Genomic DNA, 22,159 nt, shown 5'->3' on the forward strand with positions numbered 1-22,159 from the left:
AGGTAGGGGAAGGAAAGAGGAAGGGAGGGAGGGAGGGGGAGGAGAGAGGAAGGAAGGGAGGTAGGGGAAGGAAAGAGGAAGGGAGGGAGGTAGGGGAAGGAAAGAGGAAGGGAGGGAGGTAGGGGAAGGAAAGAGGAAGGGAGGGAGGTATGGGAAGGGGAGAGGAAGGGAGAGAGGGAGGGGGAGGAGAGAGGAAGAGAGAGTATAGAGGGAGGGAACGAGAGATCGGGAGTCACAACAAGGCAGAAAGGGAAGGAGAGATGGTGTTAAATGACATTGTGTATGACAGGGTAGTGAGCAGTCATTTGGATATGTATATTATAAATACATCACATGCGACTCGCAATAACACTAAGTAATTTACATCCTACTTCATAAAGAGAATTAACAATATGCAAGAGACTATGGTTGAGTTACAGTAATAGGCAATAAAGAAAGGTCTGAGAATGGATTCCAAATATAAGTGTATTTAATTACTTTGTAAAAATTAATGGATTCACATACAAGGCATACAGCTTCAGTTACAAAGCATTAACAAGCATTACAAGGCATTATTCCAAGCATGGTCAGAGAGAGAGAGAGAGAAACCATAGCCTGAAAGGCCCAGCCTCAAAAGTTCACAGGGTGGAGAGAGAGAAACCATAGCCTGAAAGCCAGGGTGAAAGGCCCTGCCCCAAAAGTTCACAGGGTGAAACCTAGCCTGAAAAGTTCACAGGGTGCCCCAAAAGTTCACAGGGTGGAGAGAGAGAGAGAAACCATAGCCTGAAAGGCCCTGCCCCAAAAGTTCACAGGGTGGAGAGAGAGAGAAACCATAGCCTGAAAGGCCCTGCCCCAAAAGTTCACAGGGTGGAGAGAGAGAGAAAGACAGTATCTCACCACAGCAGGCCAGGAACAAATAATAAAAAGACCAATGAAGCTTTAATAAACATCTGAGTTGTTGACCAATAGTATTACTGTAAAGTTAACCTCCAATCAGATGTCAGACCTACATGATGTAACCTCTCAGAGGTGTGACAATGGGGGTTGGCAAGACCAACACATAGAATGCTGAATTCCGAAGAGAACACATAGCAAATTCTTGCATACAGCTGATAAGATGAGTCCCTTCTGGGGCTGGGCTGCCCTGCAACAGCAGCAAGGCAAGATGAGACTTCAGAGGAGACTCACCAATGACAGCATAGCCCCCGGGGAGGATGCGATAAACTATCCCATCAAACAGGATACCGTTTGGGAAGAGAGTGGCCATGATCTCCCCTACCAGACGCCCAAATGCTGCCCCTGGGGGAGAGGGGAGAGAGAAAGGGGAGAGAGAGGAGAGAGAAAGGGGAGAAGGGAGAGAGAAAGGGGAGAGAGAGGAGAGAGAAGGGGGAGAAGGGAGAGAGAAAGGGGAGAGAGAGGAGAGAGAAAGGGGAGAAGGCAGAGAGAAAGGGGAAGAGGGGAGAGAGAAAGGGGAGAGGGGAGAGAGAAAGGGGAGAGGGGAGAGGGGAGAGGGGAGAGGGGAGAGAGAAAGGGGAGAGAGAAATGGGAGAGGGGAGAGAGAAAGGGGAGAGACAGGAGAGAGAAAGGGGAGAAGGGAGAGAGAAAGGGGAGAGGGGAGAGAGAAAGGGGAGAGGGGAGAGAGAAAGGGGAGAGACAGGAGAGAGAATACTCAGTTGTGCTTTAGGACAGGTTTACAGCATGTTTTAAGCCTGATATCTGATACATCATGTTTAGATACCCAGGTCTGATCTCAGCCTCTTACCCAGTATGAACACTGGCATGAAGGCTCCAGACGGGATGGGCATCGTCGTGGAAACAGCAGACATCCAGAACTAGAACATTGAGAAGGTATGTGAATGACAGAGAGACCTAATACAAATCCTTTATAGAATCTAATAGAGAAACAATGAAAAGGTAAACTTTCAGAGAATGCGGTTGCAACTCTTTTCATTTTGATTTGATAGCCTGACCACAGCATAATATGAGAAGAAAGGTCATGTGCTTTATTCCATGATGGAGGGAGGACGTACCTTCATCACGAAGAAGAGGAGGAGGATGAGGAAGACGCTGACGTCGGGGTGCAGCCAGGCTGAGGAGCGCCCCAGTCCAGGGGGAAGGGCGGTGGCAGACAGTTTGGTCCAGGTGAAGTTATCAAACAGAGAGTTAATACATTCTCTAGGCATCAGCTGAACAGACAGAGAGAGAGAGAGAGAGAGAGAGAGAGAGAGAGAGAGAGAGAGAGAGAGAGAGAGAGAGAGAGAGAGAGAGAGAGAGAGAGAGAGAGAGAGAGAGAGAGAGAGGAGGGGGAGAGAGGAGAGAGAGAGAGAGAGAGAGAGAGAGAGAGAGAGAGAGGGAGAGAGTGTGAGAGAGAGAGAGACACACAGAGAGACACAGAGAGAGAGACACAGAGAGAGAGAGAGAGAGAGAGAGAGAGAGAGAGAGAGAATGAAAGGTAAACAAGAGAGAGAGAGCATAAGAGAGAGAGAGAGATGAGAGAGAGAGAGACAGAGAGAGAGAGACCAGAGACAGAGAGACACAGAGAGAGAGACACACAGAGAGAGAGAGAGAGAGAGACAGAGAGAGAGAGAGAGAACAGAGAGACACAGAGAGAGAGACACAGAGAGAGACAGAGAGAGAGAGAGACAGAGAGAGAGAGAGAGAGAGAGAGAGAGAGAGAGAGAGAGAGAGAGAGAGAGAGAGAGAGAGACAAAGAGAGAGGGGAGAGGGATAGATCAATCAAACAAATGTATTTATAAAGCAGATGTCACAAATTGCTTATACAGAAACTCAGCCTAAAACCCAGAGCACACAAAGCAGATGTAGAAGCACGGTGGCTAGGAAAAACTCCCTAGAAAGGCAGGAAAATAGGAAGAAACCTAGAGAGGAACCAGGCTCCGAGGGGTGACCAGTCCTCTTCTGACTGTGCCAGGTGGAGATTTAAAGAGTACATGGCCATCGAGATCGTTCTTCAAGATGTTCATAGATGACCAGCAGGGTCAAATAATAATCACAGTGGTTCTAGGTTATGACAGTGGTTCTGGGTTTTCATCTCTGCATGAGCGGCTATACAGTGGTGTTGAAAGATGTATTTATCCGTATCAGCTTAAAACCACACTAAAACCATAGTTAATAGGGTTGCTTGTTGCCTGTAGGCAATACGTAGATTTATAAAAGGTTATTCTATAAGTCATGAACATAAACTCTCATAAGCTCAATAATGTTCTCTGACCTCTCCAGCCATGAACTGTCCGAATCCAGGAGGAAAGGTCAGGGTGGCGATGACAAACGTCACTGTACCTGGGTAGATTAACCGACTGAACACACACACACGCACGCACACACACACACACACACACACACACACACACACACACACACACACACACACACACACACACACACACACACACACACACACACACACACACACACACACACACACACACACACACACACACACACACACACACACACACACACACACACACTATTATTAAACAACTGGGATACTCAATCAAACCACAATGCCATTATTTAAATGTGAAACATTTTAGGGTAATAACGTAAATTGTCAGGAATCTCCTCCCAGTTCATTGTCTGGCTGTCAGGCTGTTGAGTTCATGGCAGGACACCTCTACAGCTCTGCCCCTCCTAATGTGGGAGCTCAATGTACCTTGACTGGTGAGTCAATGGCTAAGTGAATGTGTCTAACTGGGTGAATGGCTGGCTGTTAAGCCCTGCTTGTCTGGGTCAATGTCGTGTAACAGATTACTTTGTAAGAAGAGGCTACCCAAATGAAACTCATCTGGAATGGAATGTGGAAAGTGTCAGGGATCTGGGTAATAGTGTCTGCTAAGCATTACAATTTTGAAGACATTTGAGTGAGTGTAACAGTGTGTATGTACTGTGTGTATGTACTGTGTGTGTGTACTGTGTGTGTGTACTGTGTGTGTATGTACTGTGTGTGTGTGTGTGTACTGTATGTGTGTACTGTGTGTATGTACTGTGTGTGTGTACTGTGTGTGTGTACTGTGTGCGTATGCATGTGAGTGCGTGATGTCTCACTGCTTGGTCAGAAAGCGTGTGAGAGCCGTCTGTCTCCTCATCACTAGAACCACCTGTCTGTTCAGGTAGACAAAGAAGGCCCCCAGGAACCCACAGGAGATTCTACAACAGACAGACAGGGGACAGAGAGTCAGGAACCCACAGGAGATTCTACAACAGACAGACAGGGGACAGAGAGTCAGGAACCCACAATAGATTCTACAACAGACAGACAGGGGACAGGGAGTCAGGAACCCACAGGAGATTCTACAACAGACAGACAGGGGACAGAGAGTCAGGAACCCACAGGAGATTCTACAACAGACAGACAGGGGACAGGGAGTCAGGAACCCACAGGAGATTCTACAACAGACAGACAGGGGACAGAGAGTCAGGAACCCACAGGAGATCCTACAACAGACAGACAGGGGACAGAGAGTCAGGAACCCACAGGAGATCCTACAACAGACAGACAGGGGACAGAGAGTCAGGAACCCACAGGAGATCCTACAACAGACAGACAGGGGACAGGAGTCAGGAACCCACAGGAGATTAAACAACAGACAGACAGGGGACAGACAGGAACCCACAGGAGATTCTACAACAGACAGACAGGGGACAGGGAGTCAGGAACCCACAGGAGATTCTACAACAGACAGACAGGGGACAGGGAGTCAGGAACCCACAGGAGATTCTACAACAGACAGACAGGGGACAGGGAGTCAGGAAACAGGAGATTCTACAACAGACAGACAGGGGACAGGGAGTCAGGAACCCACAGGAGATTCTACAACAGACAGACAGGGGACAGGGAGTCAGGAACCCACAGGAGATTCTATAACAGACAGACAGGGGACAGATAGTCAGGAACCCACAGGAGATTCTACAACAGACAGACAGGGGACAGGGAGTCAGGAACCCACAGGAGATTCTACAACAGACAGACAGGGGACAGGGAGTCAGGAACCCACAGGAGATTCTACAACAGACAGACAGGGGACAGGGAGTCAGGAACCCACAGGAGATTCTACAACAGACAGACAGGGGACAGAGAGTCAGGAACCCACAGGAGATTCTACAACAAACAGACAGGGGACAGGGAGTCAGGAACCCACAGGAGATTCTACAACAAACAGACAGGGGACAGAGAGTCAGGAACCCACAGGAGATTCTACAACAGGGAGTCAGGAAGACACACACACAAACCCATTGATCCCCACACCATCACTAAGTGGGTGCAGTTCAGTTGAAGACTGTAGGGTCTAAAAGGGGTGTGTATAATGTTGACTAAGCTCTCACCCAATGATAGCGAAGGCTGGGAGCTCCTGCAGGTCAAAGGGAAAATCCATCCGGAAGTTGGTCCGGAAAAGAGCTGTAATGGTGACTGTGACAGGGACAGGGAGAGAGTGAAACTGATCCTATTCTAAAACACCTGGCATGAATAAACATATGACATCATCATGAGAGAAAAGGTGTAGTGGGATTATGTTGTTCTGGAGGAAATATGTGTGTGATGCGATGCTGCCTCCATGGCGTACCTGCATCTTTGTTCCACACAGACAACACCCTGAATATGAAGGCACTGAAGGTGGCAGCGAAATACCCTCTCCAGTAATTCCTCACAGCAAAGTAGGTAGATGTGACCTCAATGCTGAACAACACCCCTGGAGAGGAGGGAAGAAGAGAGAGAGGACAAGAGAGAGAGAGAGAGAGAGAGAGAGAGAGAGAGAGAGAGAGAGAGAGAGAGAGGACAAGAGAGAGAGAGGACAAGAGAGAGAGAGAGGACAAGAGAGAGAGAGGACAAGAGAGAGAGAGAGAGGACAAGAGAGTAAATGTAAAGAGAGAGAGGACAATAGAGAGAGAGAGAGGACAAGAGAGAGAGGACAAGAGAGAGGACAAGAGATAGAGAGAGAGAGAGAGAGAGAGAGAGAGAGAGAGAGAGAGAGAGAGAGAGAGAGAGAGAGAGAGAGAGAGAGAGAGAGAGAGAGAGAGAGAGAGAGAGAGAGGGAGGGAGGGAGTTAGGGAGATCTATTTGAGTTTAAGTGAGCAGAATGAGCACACACACATACTCACATACACACACAGAATAGCTAAATACTCGAGAGCAAAATAAACATCAGAGCGAATCAGAGACATGACTGTATGAATGGAGATTATAAGAGACAATATTTGAAGAATAGAGACAAGCTTTAATGATTTTAGCTGAGTGTTTCCATTCTATGCTGAGGCTATCTGGACACTGTAGATTACTGTTACAGGAAGGGGAGAGCAGTGGGGGGATAGAGGGAGAGAGAGGGGTTTAGAGAGAGATAGAAGGGGTTAGAGGGAGAGAGAGGGGTGTAGAGAGAGATAGAGGGGTTAGAGGGAGAGAGAAGGGTGTAGAGAGAGAGAGGGGGGTTAGAGGGAGAGAGAGGGGTGTAGAGAGAGAGATAGAAGGGGTTAGAGGGAGAGAGAGGGATGTAGAGAGAGGGATGTAAAGAGAGATAGAGAGGGTTAGAGGGAGAGAGAGGGGTGTAGAGAGAGATAGAGGGGGTTAGAGGGAGAGAGAGGGATGTAGAGAGAGGGATGTAAAGAGAGATAGAGAGGGTTAGAGGGAGAGAGAGAGGGATGTAGAGAGAGATAGAGGGGGCTAGAGGGAGAGAGGTGGATGTAGGGAGAGATAGGGGAGTTAGAGGGACAGAGAGGGATGTAGAGAGAGATAGAAGGGGTTAGAGGGAGAGAGAGGGATGTAGAGAGGGATGTAAAGAGGGAGAGACAGATGGATGTAGAGAGAGATAGAGGGATGTAGAGAGGGATGTAAAGAGGGAGAGAGAGATGGATGTAGAGAGACAGAGAGAGAGAGAGAGAGAGAGAGAGAGAGAGAGAGAGAGAGAGAGAGAGAGAGAGAGAGAGAGAGAGAGAGAGAGAGAGGGATGTAGAGATATATAGAAGGGGTTAGCGGGAGAGAGAGGGATGTAGAGAGAGGGATGTAAAGAGAGAGAAAGGGTTAGAGGGAGTGAGAGATGGATGTAGAGAGAGATAGAGGGGTGTAGAGAGATAGAGGGGGTTAGAGGGAGAGAGGGGGTGTAGAGAGAGATAGAGATAGATAGAGAGAGAGATGGAAGGGGTAAAAGGGGGAGAGAGAGATAGAAGGGGTTAGAGGGAGTGAGAGGGGTGTAGAGAGAGATAGAGAGGGTTAGAGGGAGAGAGAGGGGTGTAGAGAGAGATAGAGAGGGTTAGAGGGAGAGAGAGGGGTGTAGAGAGAGATAGAGGGACATAGAGAGAGAGGGATGTAAAGAGGGAGAGAGAGATGGATGTAGAGAGAGAGAGAGAGAGAGAGGGATGTAGAGATATATAGAAGGGGTTAGCGGGAGAGAGAGGGATGTAGAGAGAGGGATGTAAAGAGGGATGTAGAGAGGGATGAGAGAGAGAGAGAGAGAGAGAGAGAGAGAGAGAGAGAGAGGGATGTAGAGAGAGAGAGAGAGAGAGATGGATGTAGAGAGAAAGAGAGAGAGGGGGGGTTGTAGAGATAGATAGAGCGGGTTAGAGGGAAAGAGAGGGATGTATAGAGGGAGATAGAAGGGGTTAGAGGGAGAGAGAGGGATGTAGAGAGAGGGGTGTAAAGAGAGATAGAGAGGGTTAGAGGGACAGAGAGGGATGTAGAGAAAGATAAAGGGGGTTAGTGGGAGAGAGAGAAGTGGATGTAGCGAGAGATAGAGGGAGAGATAGGGGAGTTAGAGGGACAGAGAGGGATGTAGAGAGAGGGTTAGAGGGAGAGAGAGATGGATGTAGAGAGAGATAGAAGGAGAGATAGGGGAGTTAGAGGGACAGAGAGGGATGTAGAGAGAGATAGAGGGGGTTAGAGGGAGAGAGAGAGGTGGAAGTAGCGAGAGATAGGTGGGGGGTTAGAGGGAGAGAGAGAAGTGGATGTAGCGAGAGATAGAGGGAGAGACAGGGGAGTTAGAGGGACAGAGATGGATGTAGAGAGAGATAGAGGGAGTTAGAGGGAGAGAGAGGGGTGTAGAGAAAGATAGAGGGGGTTAGAGGGAGAGAGAGCGGGATGTAGAGCAGGTAGTAGAGAGGTGTAGTAAAGGAGTGATAGTGGTATAAAAAGAGGTGTAGTGAAGGAGTTGTAGTGGTAAAGAAAGAGTTGTGGTGAAGGAATGATAGTGGTATAGAAAGAGGTGTAGTGACGGAGTGATAGCGGTATAGAAAGAGGTGTAGTGATGGAGTGATAGGGATATATAAAGAGGTGTAGTAAAGGGGTGATAGTGGTATAGAAAGAGGTGTAGTAAAGGAGTGATAGGGATATATAAAGAGGTGTAGTAAAGGGGTGATAGTGGTATAGAAAGAGGTGTAGTAAAGGAGTGATAGTGGTATAGAAAGAGGTGTAGTAAAGGAGTGATAGGGATATATAAAGAGGTGTAGTGATAGTGGTATAGAAAGAGATGTCGTGAAGGAGTTATAGGGATATATAAAGAGGTGTAGTGAAGGAGTGATAGTGGTATAGAAAGAGGTGTAGTGAAGGAATGATTATGGTATAGAAATAGGTGTAGTAAAGGAGTGATAGTGGTATAAAAAGAGGTGTAATGAAGGAATGATAGTGGTATAGAAGTAGTGAAGGAATGATAGTGGTATCGAAAGAGGTGTAGTAAAGGAGCGATAGTGATATATAAAGAGGTGTAGTGAAGGAGTGATAGTGGTATAGAAAGAGGTGTAGTAAAGGAGTGATAGTGGTATAGAAAGAGGTGTAGTGAAGGAGTGGTAGTGGTATAGAAAGAGGTGTAGTGAAGGAGTGATAGTGGTATAGAAAGAGGTGTAGTAAAGGAGTGATAGTGGTATAGAAAGAGGTGTAGTGATGAGTGATAGTGGTATAAAATGAGGTGTAGTGAAGGAGTGGTAGTGGTATATAAACAGGTGTAGTGAAGGAGTGCTATTGGTGTAGAAAGAGGTGTGGTAAAGGAGTGATAGTGGTATAGAAAGAGGTGTAGTGAAGGAGTGATAGTGGTATAGAAAGAGGTGTAGTGAAGGATTGGTAGTGGTATATAAAGAGGTGTAGTGAAAGTGTGATAGTGGTATAGAAAGAGGTGTAGTGATAGTGGTATAGAAAGAGGTGTAGTGAAGGAGTTGATAGTGGTATAAAAGAGGTGTAGTATAGAAGGAGTGATAGTGGTATAGAAAGAGGTGTAGTGAAGGAGTGATAGTGGTATAGAAAGAGGTGTAGTGAAGGAGTGATAGTGGTATATAAAGAGGTGTAGTGAAAGTGTGATAGTGGTATAGAAAGAGGTGTAGTGATAGTGGTATATAAAAAGAGGTGTAGTGGAAGGAGTTACAGGGATATATAAAGAGGTGTAGTGAAGGAGTGATAGTGGTATAGAAAGAGATGTAGTGTAAGGAGTGATAGTGGTATAGAAAGAGGTGATAGTGAAGGAGTGGTAGTGGTATAGAAAGAGGTGTAATGATGGAATGATAGTGGTATAGAAAGAGGTGTAGTGAAGGAATGATAGTGGTATAGAAAGAGGTGTGAAGGAGTGATAGTGGTAAAGGAGTGATAGTGGTATAGAAAGAGGTGTAGTGGAAAGTGTGATAATGGTATAGAAAGAGGTGTGGTGAAGGAGGGTGGATATATAAAGAGGTGTAGTGAAAGATAGTGGTATAGAAAGAAAGAGATGTAGTAATAGAAAGAGGAGTGAAAGTGGTATAGAAAAGGGTGTAGTGAAGGAGTGATAGTGAGGATGTGAAAGAGGTGTAGTGAAGGAATAGTGGTATATAAAGAGGTGTAGTGAAGGAGTGATAGTGGTATAGAAAGAGGTGTAGTGAAGGAGTGATAGTGGTATAGAAAGAGGTGTAGTGAAGGAGTGATAGTGGTATAGAAAGAGGTGTAGTGAAGGAGTGATAGTGGTATAGAAAGAGGTGTAGTGAAGGATTGGTAGTGGTATATAAAGAGGTGTAGTGAAAGTGTGATAGTGGTATAGAAAGAGGTGTAGTGAAGGAGTGATAGTGATATAGAAAGAGGTGTAGTGAAGGAGTGATAGTGGTATATAAAGAGGTGTAGTGAAGGAGTGATAGTGATATATAAAGAGATGTAGTGAAGGAGTGATAGTGGTATAGAAAGAGGTGTAGTGAAGGAGTGATAGTGGTATATAAAGAGGTGTAGTGAAGGAGTGATAGTGGTATAGAAAGAGGTGTAGTAAAGGAGTGATAGTGGTATAGAAAGAGGTGTAGTAAAGGAGTGATAGTGGATATATAAAGAGGTGTAGTGAAGGAGTGATAGTGGTATAGAAAGAGGTGTAGTAAAGGAGTGATAGTGGTATAAAAGAGGTGTAGTGAAGGAGTGATAGTGGTATAGAAAAGAGGTGTAGTGAAAGTGTGATAGTGGTATAGAAAGAGGTGTGTGAAGGAGTGATAGTGATATAGAAAGAAGTGTAGTGAAGGAGTAATAGTGATATATAAAGAGGTGTAGTGATGGAATGATAGTGGTAAAGAGGTGTAGTGAAAGTGATAGTGGTATAGAAAGAGGTGTAGTGGTATAAAGGTGAGTGATAGTGGTATAGAAAGAGTGTAGTGATAGTGGTATAGAAAGAGGTGTAGTGAAGGAGTGTAGGGATATATAAAGAGGTGTAGTGAAGGAGTGATAGTGGTGTAGAAAGAGGTGTCGTAAAGGATTGGTAGTGGTATATAAAGAGGTGTAGTGATAGTGGTATAGAAAGAGGTGTAGTGAAGGAGTTATAGGGATATATAAAGAGGTGTAGTGAAGGAGTGATAGTGGTATAGAAAGAGGTGTAGTAAAGGAGTGATAGTGGTATAGAAAGAGGTGTAGTGAAGGAGTGGTAGTGGTATAGAAAGAGGTGTAATGAAGGAATGATAGTGGTATAGAAAGAGGTGTAGTAAAGGAGTGATAGTGGTATAGAAAGAGGTGTCGTAAAGGATTGGTAGTGGTATATAAAGAGGTGTAGTGAAAGTGTGATAGTGGTATAGAAAGAGGTGTGGTGAAGGAGTGATAGTGATATATAAAGAGGTGTAGTGAAGGAGTGATAGTGATATATAAAGAGATTTAGTGAAGGAGTGCTATTGGTCTGGAAAGAAGTGTAGTAAAGGAGCGATAGTGATATATAAAGAGGTGTAGTGAAGGAGTGATAGTGGTATAGAAAGAGGTGTAATGAAGGAATGATAGTGGTATAGAAAGAGGTGTGGTGAAGGAGTGACAGTGGTATGGAAAGAGGTGTAGTGAAGGAGTGATAGTGGTATAGAAAGAGGTGTGGTGAAGGAGGGTTAGTGATATATAAAGAGGTGTAGTGAAGGAGTGATAGTGGTATAGAAAGAGGTGTGGTGAAGGAGTGATAGTGATACATAAAGAGGTGTAGTGAAGGAGTGATAGTGGTATAGAAAGAGGTGTAGTAAAGGAGTGATAGTGGTATAGAAAGAGGTGTAGTGATGGAGTGATAGTGGTATAGAAAGAGGTGTGTAGTGATAGTGGTATAGAAAGAGGTGTAGTGAAGGAGTTAGTGATATATAAAGAGGTGTAGTGAAGGAGTGATAGTGGTATATAAAGAGGTGTAGTGAAGGAGTGATAGTGGTATAGAAAGAGGTGTAATGAAGGAATGATAGTGGTATAGAAAGAGGTGTAGTGAAGGAGTGATAGTGGTATAGAAAGAGGTGTAGTAAAGGATTGGTAGTGGTATATAAAGAGGTGTAGTGAAAGAGTGATAGTGGTATAGAAAGAGGTGTAGTAAAGGAGTGATAGTGGTATAGAAAGAGGTGTAGTGAAGGAGTGATAAGTATAGAAAGAGGTGTAGTGATAGTGGTATAGAAAGAGGTGTAGTGAAGGAGTTATAGGGATATATAAAAAGGTGTAGTGAAGGAGTGATAGTGGTATAGAAAGAGATGTAGTAAAGGAGTGATAGTGGTATAGAAAGAGGTGTAGTGAAGGAGTGATAGTGGTATAGAAAGAGGTGTAGTGAAGGAGTGATAGTGGTATAGAAAGAGGTGTAGTGAAGGAGTTATAGTGGTATAGAAAGAGGTGTAGTGAAGGAGTGATAGTGGTATATAAAGAGGTGTAGTGAAGGAATGATAGTGGTATAGAAAGAGGTGTAGTAAAGGAGTGATAGTGGATATAGAAAGAGGTGTAGTGAAGGAGTGATAGTGGTATAGAAAGAGATGTAGTAAAGGAGTGATAGTGGTATAGAAAGAGGTGTAGTGAAGGAGTGATAGTGATATATAAAGAGGTGTAGTGAAGGAGTGATAGTGATATATAAAGAGATGTAGTGAAGGAGTGATAGTGGTATAGAAAGAGGTGTAGTAAAGGAGTGATAGTGGTATAGAAAGAGTGTAGTGAAGGAATGATAGTGGTATAGAAAGAGGTGTAGTGAAGGAGTGATAGTGGTATAGAAAGAGGTGTAGTGAAGGAGTGATAGTGGTATAGAAAGAGGTGTAGTAAAGAGTGATAGTGGTATAGAAAGAGGTGTAGTGAAGGAGTGATAGTGGTATAGAAAAGGTGTAGTGAAGGAGAGATAGTGGTATAGAAAGAGGTGTAGTGAAGGAATGATAGTGGTATAGAAAGAGGTGTAGTGAAGGATTGGTAGTGGTATATAAAGAGGTGTGTAGTGAAAGTGTGATAGTGGTATAGAAAGAGGTGTGGTGAAGGAGTGTTAGTGATATAGAAAGAGGTGTAGTGAAGGAGTGATAGTGATATATAAAGAGGTGTAGTGAAGGAGTAATAGTGGTATATAAAGAGATGTAGTGAAGGAGTGATAGTGGTATAGAAAAGGTGTAGTGAAGGAGTGATAGTGATATATAAAGAGGTGTAGTGAAGGAGTGATAGTGGTATAGAAAGAGGTGTAGTAAAGGAGTGATAGTGGTATAGAAAGAGGTGTAGTAAAGGAGTGATAGGGATATATAAAGAGGTGTAGTGAAGGAGTGATAGTGGTATAGAAAGAGATGTAGTAAAGGAGTGATAGTGGTATAAAAAGAGGTGTAGTGAAGGAGTGGTAGTGGTATAGAAAGAGGTGTAGTGAAAGTGTGATAGTGGTATAGAAAGAGGTGTAATGAAGGAGTGATAGTGATATAGAAAGAAGTGTAGTGAAGGAGTAATAGTGATATATAAAGAGGTGTAGTGATGGAATGATAGTGGTATAGAAAGAGGTGTGGTAAAGGAGTGATAGTGGTATAGAAAGAGGTGTAGTAAAGGAGTGATAGTGGTATAGAAAGAGTGTGGTGAAAAGTGATAGTGGTATAGAAAGAGGTGTAGTGAAGGAGTGATAGGGATATATAAAGAGGTGTAGTGAAGGAGTGATAGTGGTATAGAAAGAGGTGTAGTAAAGGAGTGATAGTGGTATAGAAAGAGGTGTAGTGAAGGAGTGTAGTGGTATAGAAAGAGGTGTAGTGAAGGAGTTAGTGATATATAAAGAGGTGTAGTGAAGGAGTGATAGTGGTATAGAAAGAGGTGTAGTAAAGGAGTGATAGTGGTATAGAAAGAGGTGTAGTGAAGGAGTGGTAGTGGTATATAAACAGGTGTAGTGAAGGAGTGCTATTGGTGTAGAAAGAGGTGTAGTAAAGGAGTGATAGTGGTATAGAAAGAGGTGTAGTAAAGGATTGGTAGTAGTAGGTATATAAAGAGGTGTAGTGAAAGTGTGATAGTGGTATAGAAAAGAGGTGTGGTGAAGGAGTGATAGTGATATATAAAGAGGTGTAGTGAAGGAGTGATAGTGATATATAAAGAGATTTAGTGGAGTGCTATTGGTCTGGAAAGAGGTGTAGTAAAGGAGTGATAGTGGTATAGAAAGAGGTGTAGTGAAGGAATGATTGTGGTATAGAAAGAGGTGTAATGAAGGAATGATAGTGGTATGGAAAGAGGTGTAGTGAAGGAGTGATAGTGGTATAGAAAGAGGTGTAGTGAAGGAGTGATAATGGTATAGAAAGAGGTGTGGTGAAGGAGGGTTAGTGATATATAAAGAGGTGTAGTGAAGGAGTGATAGTGGTATAGAAAGAGGTGTGGTGAAGGAGTGATAGTGATATATAAAGAGGTGTAGTGAAGGAGTGATAGTGGTATAGAAAGAGGTGTAGTAAAGGAGTGATAGTGGTATAGAAAGAGGTGTAGTGATGGAGTGATAGTGGTATAGAAAGAGGTGTAGTGATAGTGGTATAGAAAGAGGTGTAGTGAAGGAGTTGATAGTGATATATAAAGAGGTGTAGTGAAGGAGTGATAGTGGTATAGAAAGAGGTGTAGTGAAGGAGTTGTAGTGGTATAGAAAAGAGATGTAGTAAAGGAGTGATAGTGGTACAGAAAGAGATGTAGTGAAGGAGTGATAGTGGTATAGAAAGAGGTGTCGTAAAGGATTGGTAGTGGTATATAAAGAGGTGTAGTGAAAGTGTGATAGTGGTATAGAAAGAGGTGTAGTAAAGGAGTGATAGTGGTATAGAAAGAGGTGCAGTGAAGGAGTGATAGTAGTATAGAAAGAGGTGTAGTGATAGTGGTATATAAAGAGGTGTAGTGAAGGAGTTATAGTGATATATAAAGAGGTGTAGTGAAGGAGTGTAGTGGTATAGAAAGAGTTGTAGTAAAGCAGTGATAGTGATATAGAAAGAGGTTTAGTGAAGGAGTGAAAGTGGTATAGAAAGAGGTGTGGTGAAGGAGAGATAGTGGTTTAGAAAGAGGTGTAGTGAAGGAGTTATAGTGGTATAGAAAGAGGTGCAGTGAAGGAGTGATAGTGGTATAGAAATAGGTGTAGTGAAGGAATGATTGTGGAATAGAAAGAGGTGTAGTAAAGGAGTGATAGGGATATATAAAGAGGTGTAGTGAAGGAGTGATAGTGGTATAGAAAGAGATGTAGTAAAGGAGTGATAGTGGTATAAAAAGAGGTGTGGTGAAGGAGGGTTAGTGATATATAAAGAGGTGTAGTGAAGGAGTGATAGTGATATATAAAGAGATTTAGTGAAGGAGTGCTATTGGTCTGGAAAGAAGTGTAGTAAAGGAGTGATAGTGGTATAGAAAGAGGTGCAGTGAAGGAATGATTGTGGTATAGAAAGAGGTGTAATGAAGGAATGATAGTGGTATGGAAAGAGGTGTAATGAAGGAGTGACAGTGGTATGGAAAGAGGTGTAGTGAAGGAGTGATAGTGGTATAGAAAGAGGTGTGGTGAAGGAGGGTTAGTGATATATAAAGAGGTGTAGTGAAGGAGTGATAGTGGTATAGAAAGAGGTGTGGTGAAGGAGTGATAGTGATACATAAAGAGGTGTAGTGAAGGAGTGATAATGGTATAGAAAGAGGTGTAGTAAAGGAGTGATAGTGGTATAGAAAGAGGTGTAGTGATGGAGTGATAGTGGTATAGAAAGAGGTGTAGTGATAGTGGTATAGAAAGAGGTGTAGTGAAGGAGTTACAGGGATATATAAAGAGGTGTAGTGAAGGAGTGATAGTGGTATAGAAAGAGGTGTAGTAAAGGGGTGATAGTGGTATAGAAAGAGGTGTAGTAAAGGAGTGATAGTGGTATAGAAAGAGGTGTAGTGATGGAGTGATAGTAGTATAGAAAGAGGTGTAGTGAAGGAGTTATAGGGATATATAAAGAGGTGTAGTGAAGGAGTGATAGTGGTATAGAGAGAGATGTAGTAAAGGAGTGATAGTGGTATAAAAAGAGGTGTAGTGAAGGAGTGGTAGTGGTATAGAAAGAGATGTAGTGAAGGAGTTGTCGTGGTATAGAAAGAGATGTAGTAAAGGAGTGATAGTGGTATAGAAAGAGGTGTAGTGATAGTGGTACAGAAAGAGATGTAGTGAAGGAGTGATAGTGGTATAGAAAGAGGTGTCGTAAAGGATTGGTAGTGGTATATAAAGAGGTGTAGTGAAAGTGTGATAGTGGTATAGAAAGAGGTGTAGTAAAGGGGTGATAGTGGTATAGAAAGAGGTGTAGTAAAGGAGTGATAGTGGTATAGAAAGAGGTGTAGTGATAGTGGTATAGAAAGAGGTGTAGTGAAGGAGTTACAGGGATATATAAAGAGGTGTAGTGAAGGAGTTGTAGTGGTATAGAAAGAGTTGTAGTAAAGCAGTGATAGTGATATAGAAAGAGGTTTAGTGAAGGAGTGAAAGTGGTATAGAAAGAGGTGTGGTGAAGGAGAGATAGTGGTTTAGAAAGAGGTGTAGTGAAGGAGTTATAGTGGTATAGAAAGAGGTGCAGTGAAGGAGTGATAGTGGTATAGAAATAGGTGTAGTGAAGGAATGATTGTGGAATAGAAAGAGGTGTAGTGAAGGAATGATAGTGGTATAGAAAGAGGTGTAGTGAAGGAGTGATAGTGGTATATAAACAGGTGTAGTGAAGGAGTGATAGTGGTATATAAAGAGGTGTAGTAAAGCAGTGATAGTGGTATAGAAAGAGGTGCAGTGACGGAGTGATAGTGGTATAGAAAGAGGTGTGTTGAAGGAGAGATAGTGGTATAGAAAGAGGTGTAGCGAAGGAATGATAGTGGTATAGAAGAGGTGTCGTAAAGGATTGGTAGTGGTATATAAAGAGGTGTAGTGAAAGTGTGATAGTGGTATAGAAAGAGGTGTGGTGAAGGAGTGTTAGTGATATATAAAGAGGTGTAGTGAAGGAGTGATAGTGATATATAAAGAGGTGTAGTGAAGGAGTAATAGTGATATATAAAGAGATGTAGTGAAGGAGTGATAGTGGTATAGAAATAGGTGTAGTGAAGGAGTGATAGTGATACATAAAGAGGTGTAGTGAAGGAGTGATAGTGGTATAGAAAGAGTTGTAGTAAAGGAGTGATAGTGGTATAGAAAGAGGTGTAGTAAAGGAGTGATAGGGATATATAAAGAGGTGTAGTGAAGGAGTGATAGTGGTATAGAAAGAGATGTAGTAAAGGAGTGATAGTGGTATAGAAAGAGGTGTGGTAAAGGGGTGATAGTGGTATAGAAAGAGGTGTAGTAAAGGAGTGATAGTGGTATAGAAAAAGAGGTGATAGTGTATAGAAAGTGTGTAGTAGTGGTATAAAGAGGTGTAGTGAAGGAGTTACAGGGATATATAAAGAGGTGTAGTGAAGGAGTGATAGTGGTATAGAAAGAGGTGTAGTAAAGGAGTGATAGTGGTATAGAAAGAGGTGTAGTGATGGAGTGATAGTAGTATAGAAAGAGGTGTAGTGAAGGAGTTATAGGGATATATAAAGAGGTGTAGTGAAGGAGTGATAGTGGTATAGAAAGAGGTGTAGTAAAGGGGTGATAGTGGTATAGAAAGAGGTGTAGTGAAGGAGTGGTAGTGGTATATAAACAGGTGTAGTGAAGGAGTGCTATTGGTGTAGAAAGAGGTGTGGTAAAGGAGTGATAGTGGTATAGAAAGAGGTGTCGTAAAGGATTGGTAGTGGTATATAAAGAGGTGTAGTGAAAGTGTGATAGTGGTATAGCAAGAGGTGTGGTGAAGGAGTGATAGTGATATATAAAGAGGTGTAGTGAAGGAGTGATAGTGATATATAAAGAGATTTAGTGAAGGAGTGCTATTGGTCTGGAAAGAAGTGTAGTAAAGGAGTGATAGTGGTATAGAAATAGGTGTAGTGAAGGAATGATTGTGGTATAGAAAGAGGTGTAATGAAGGAATGATAGTGGTATGGAAAGAGGTGTAATGAAGGAGTGACAGTGGTATGGAAAGAGGTGTAGTGAAGGAGTGATAGTGGTATAGAAAGAGGTGTGGTGAAGGAGGGTTAGTGATATATAAAGAGGTGTAGTGAAGGAGTGATAGTGGTATAGAAAGAGGTGTGGTGAAGGAGTGATAGTGATACATAAAGAGGTGTAGTGAAGGAGTGATAGTGGTATAGAAAGAGGTGTAGTAAAGGAGTGATAGTGGTATAGAAAGAGGTGTAGTGATGGAGTGATAGTGGTATAGAAAGAGGTGTAGTGATAGTGGTATAGAAAGAGGTGTAGTGAAGGAGTTACAGGGATATATAAAGAGGTGTAGTGAAGGAGTGATAGTGGTATAGAAAGAGGTGTAGTGAAGGAGTTGTCGTGGTATAGAAAGAGATGTAGTAAAGGAGTGATAGTGGTACAGAAAGAGATGTAGTGAAGGAGTGATAGTGGTATAGAAAGAGGTGTCGTAAAGGATTGGTAGTGGTATATAAAGAGGTGTAGTGAAAGTGTGATAGTGGTATAGAAAGAGGTGTAGTAAAGGGGTGATAGTGGTATAGAAAGAGGTGTAGTAAAGGAGTGATAGTGGTATAGAAAGAGGTGCAGTGACGGAGTGATAGTAGTATAGAAAGAGGTGTAGTGATAGTGGTATAGAAAGAGGTGTAGTGAAGGAGTTACAGGGATATATAAAGAGGTGTAGTGAAGGAGTTGTAGTGGTATAGAAAGAGTTGTAGTAAAGCAGTGATAGTGATATAGAAAGAGGTTTAGTGAAGGAGTGAAAGTGGTATAGAAAGAGGTGTGGTGAAGGAGAGATAGTGGTTTAGAAAGAGGTGTAGTGAAGGAGTTATAGTGGTATAGAAAGAGGTGCAGTGAAGGAGTGATAGTGGTATAGAAATAGGTGTAGTGAAGGAATGATTGTGGAATAGAAAGAGGTGTAGTGAAGGAATGATAGTGGTATAGAAAGAGGTGTAGTGAAGGAGTGATAGTGGTATATAAACAGGTGTAGTGAAGGAGTGATAGTGGTATATAAAGAGGTGTAGTAAAGCAGTGATAGTGGTATAGAAAGAGGTGCAGTGACGGAGTGATAGTGGTATAGAAAGAGGTGTGTTGAAGGAGAGATAGTGGTATAGAAAGAGGTGTAGCGAAGGAATGATAGTGGTATAAAAGAGGTGTCGTAAAGGATTGGTAGTGGTATATAAAGAGGTGTAGTGAAAGTGTGATAGTAGTATAGAAAGAGGTGTGGTGAAGGAGTGTTAGTGATATATAAAGAGGTGTAGTGAAGGAGTGATAGTTATATATATAAAGAGGTGTAGTGAAGGAGTAATAGTGATATATAAAGAGATGTAGTGAAGGAGTGATAGTGGTATAGAAATAGGTGTAGTGAAGGAGTGATAGTGATACATAAAGAGGTGTAGTGAAGGAGTGATAGGGATATATAAAGAGGTGTAGTGAAGGAGTGATAGTGGTATAGAAAGAGATGTAGTAAAGGAGTGATAGTGGTATAAAAAGAGGTGTAGTGAAGGAGTGGTAGTGGTATAGAAAGAGGTGTAGTGAAAGTGTGATAGTGGTATAGAAAGAGGTGTGGTGAAGGAGTGATAGTGATACATAAAGAGGTGTAATGAAGGAGTGATAGTGATATAGAAAGAAGTGTAGTGAAGGAGTAATAGTGATATATAAAGAGGTGTAGTGATGGAATGATAGTGGTATAGAAAGAGGTGTGGTAAAGGGGTGATAGTGGTATAGAAAGAGGTGTAGTAAAGGAGTGATAGTGGTATAGAAAGAGGTGTAGTGATAGTGGTATAGAAAGAGGTGTAGTGAAGGAGTTACAGGGATATATAAAGAGGTGTAGTGAAGGAGTGATAGTGGTATAGAAAGAGGTGTAGTAAAGGAGTGATAGTGGTATAGAAAGAGGTGTAGTGATGGAGTGATAGTAGTATAGAAAGAGGTGTAGTGAAGGAGTTATAGGGATATATAAAGAGGTGTAGTGAAGGAGTGATAGTGGTATAGAAAGAGGTGTAGTGAAGGAGTTGTCGTGGTATAGAAAGAGATGTAGTAAAGGAGTGATAGTGGTACAGAAAGAGATGTAGTGAAGGAGTGATAGTGGTATAGAAAGAGGTGTCGTAAAGGATTGGTAGTGGTATATAAAGAGGTGTAGTGAAAGTGTGATAGTGGTATAGAAAGAGGTGTAGTAAAGGGGTGATAGTGGTATAGAAAGAGGTGTAGTGAAGGAGTTACAGGGATATATAAAGAAGTGTAGTGAAGGAGTGATAGTGGTATAGAAAGAGATGTAGTAAAGGAGTGATAGTGGTATAAAAAGAGGTGTAGTGAAGGAGTGGTAGTGGTATAGAAAGAGGTGTAGTGAAGGAGTTGTAGTGGTATAGAAAGAGTTGTAGTAAAGCAGTGATAGTGATATAGAAAGAGGTTTAGTGAAGGAGTGAAAGTGGTATAGAAAGAGGTGTGGTGAAGGAGAGATAGTGGTTTAGAAAGAGGTGTAGTGAAGGAGTTATAGTGGTATAGAAAGAGGTGCAGTGAAGGGGTGATAGTGGTATAGAAATAGGTGTAGTGAAGGAATGATAGTGGTATAGAAAGAGGTGTAGTGAAGGAGTGATAGTGGTATATAAACAGGTGTAGTGAAGGAGTGATAGTGGTATAGAAAGAGGTGCAGTGACGGAGTGATAGTGGTATAGAAAGAGGTGTGTTGAAGGAGAGATAGTGGTATAGAAAGAGGTGTAGCGAAGGAATGATAGTGGTATAGAAAGAGGTGTCGTAAAGGATTGGTAGTGGTATATAAAGAGGTGTAGTGAAAGTGTGATAGTGGTATAGAAAGAGGTGTGGTGAAGGAGTGTTAGTGATATATAAAGAGGTGTAGTGAAGGAGTGATAGTGATATATAAAGAGGTGTAGTGAAGGAGTAATAGTGATATATAAAGAGATGTAGTGAAGGAGTGATAGTGGTATAGAAATAGGTGTAGTGAAGGAATGATTGTGGTATAAAAAGAGGTGTAATTAAGGAATGGTAGTGGTATAGAAAGAGGTGTAGTAAAGGAGAGATAGTGGTATAGAAAGAGGTGTAGTAAAGGAGTGATAGTGGTATAGAAAGAGGTGTAGTGAAGGAGTTATAGGGATATATAAAGAGGTGTAGTGAAGGAGAGATAGTGGTATAGAAAGAGGTGTAGTGAAGGAGTGATAGTGGTATAGAAAGAGGTGTAGTAAAGGAGTGATAGTGGTATAGAAAGAGGTGTAGTGATGGAGTGATAGTGGTATAGAAAGAGGTGTAGTGAAGGAGTGATAGTGGTATAGAGAGAGGTGTAGTGAAGGAGTGATAGTGGTATAGAGAGAGGTGTAGTGAAGGAGTGATAGTGGTATAGAAAGAGGTGTAGTGAAGGAGTTGTAGTGGTATAGAAAAAGTTGTAGTAAAGCAGTGATAGTGATATAGAAAGAGGTTTAGTGAAGGAGTGAAAGTGGTATAGAAAGAGGTGTGGTGAAGGAGAGATAGTGGTTTAGAAAGAGGTGTAGTGAAGGAGTTATAGTGGTATAGAAAGAGGTGCAGTGAAGGGGTGATAGTGGTATAGAAATAGGTGTAGTGAAGGAATGATTGTGGAATAGAAAGAGGTGTAGTGAAGGAATGATAGTGGTATAGAAAGAGGTGTAGTGAAGGAGTGATAGTGGTATAGAAAGAGGTGCAGTGAAGGAGTGATAGTGGTATAGAAAGAGGTGCAGTGACGGAGTGATAGTGGTATAGAAAGAGGTGTGTTGAAGGAGAGATAGTGGTATAGAAAGAGGTGTAGTGAAGGAATGATAGTGGTATAGAAAGAGGTGTCGTAAAGGATTGGTAGTGGTATATAAAGAGGTGTAGTGAAAGTGTGATAGTGGTATAGAAAGAGGTGTGGTGAAGGAGTGTTAGTGATATATAAAGAGGTGTAGTGAAGGAGTGATAGTGATATATAAAGAGGTGTAGTGAAGGAGTGATAGTGGTATAGAAAGAGGTGTAGTAAAGGAGTGATAGTGGTATAGAAAGAGGTGTAGTGATGGAGTGATAGTGGTATAGAAAGAGGTGTAGTGAAGGAGTGATAGTGGTATATAAAGAGGTGTAGTGAAAGTGTGATAGTGGTATAGAAAGAGGTGTGGTGAAGGAGTGTTAGGGATATATAAAGAGGTGTAGTGAAGGAGAGATAGTGGTATAGAAAGAGGTGTAGTGAAGGAGTGATAGTGGTATAGAAAGAGGTGTAGTAAAGGAGTGATAGTGGTATAGAAAGAGGTGTAGTGATGGAGTGATAGTGGTATAGAAAGAGGTGTAGTGAAGGAGTGATAGTGGTATAGAGAGAGGTGTAGTGAAGGAGTGATAGTGGTATAGAGAGAGGTGTAGTGAAGGAGTTGTAGTGGTATAGAAAGAGTTGTAGTAAAGCAGTGATAGTGATATAGAAAGAGGTTTAGTGAAGCAGTGAAAGTGGTATAGAAAGAGGTGTGGTGAAGGAGAGATAGTGGTTTAGAAAGAGGTGTAGTGAAGGAGTTATAGTGGTATAGAAAGAGGTGCAGTGAAGGGGTGATAGTGGTATAGAA

General features: G+C 42.4%; 1 protein-coding gene across 4 annotated transcripts in view; it reads right to left on the minus strand.

Annotated features, from left to right (window-relative positions):
- LOC123998117 (chloride channel protein 1-like) overlaps positions 1–22,159 on the minus strand; it is an 89,553-nt gene that overhangs the window by 15,463 nt on the left and 51,931 nt on the right. For all 4 annotated transcript variants that reach the window (XM_046303043.1, XM_046303044.1, XM_046303046.1 and 1 more), the window contains 7 exons: positions 5,562–5,687; positions 5,323–5,407; positions 4,045–4,146; positions 3,209–3,293; positions 2,010–2,165; positions 1,742–1,811; positions 1,168–1,278 (listed from right to left, as the gene is read on the minus strand). In XM_046303043.1, the coding sequence (XP_046158999.1) occupies positions 1,168–1,278; positions 1,742–1,811; positions 2,010–2,165; positions 3,209–3,293; positions 4,045–4,146; positions 5,323–5,407; positions 5,562–5,687 (735 nt within the window). The remainder of the gene's footprint in view (positions 1–1,167; positions 1,279–1,741; positions 1,812–2,009; positions 2,166–3,208; positions 3,294–4,044; positions 4,147–5,322; positions 5,408–5,561; positions 5,688–22,159) is intronic.

Source organism: Oncorhynchus gorbuscha, linkage group LG15, assembly GCF_021184085.1.
Source record: "Oncorhynchus gorbuscha isolate QuinsamMale2020 ecotype Even-year linkage group LG15, OgorEven_v1.0, whole genome shotgun sequence".
Lineage (NCBI taxonomy): Eukaryota > Metazoa > Chordata > Actinopteri > Salmoniformes > Salmonidae > Oncorhynchus > Oncorhynchus gorbuscha.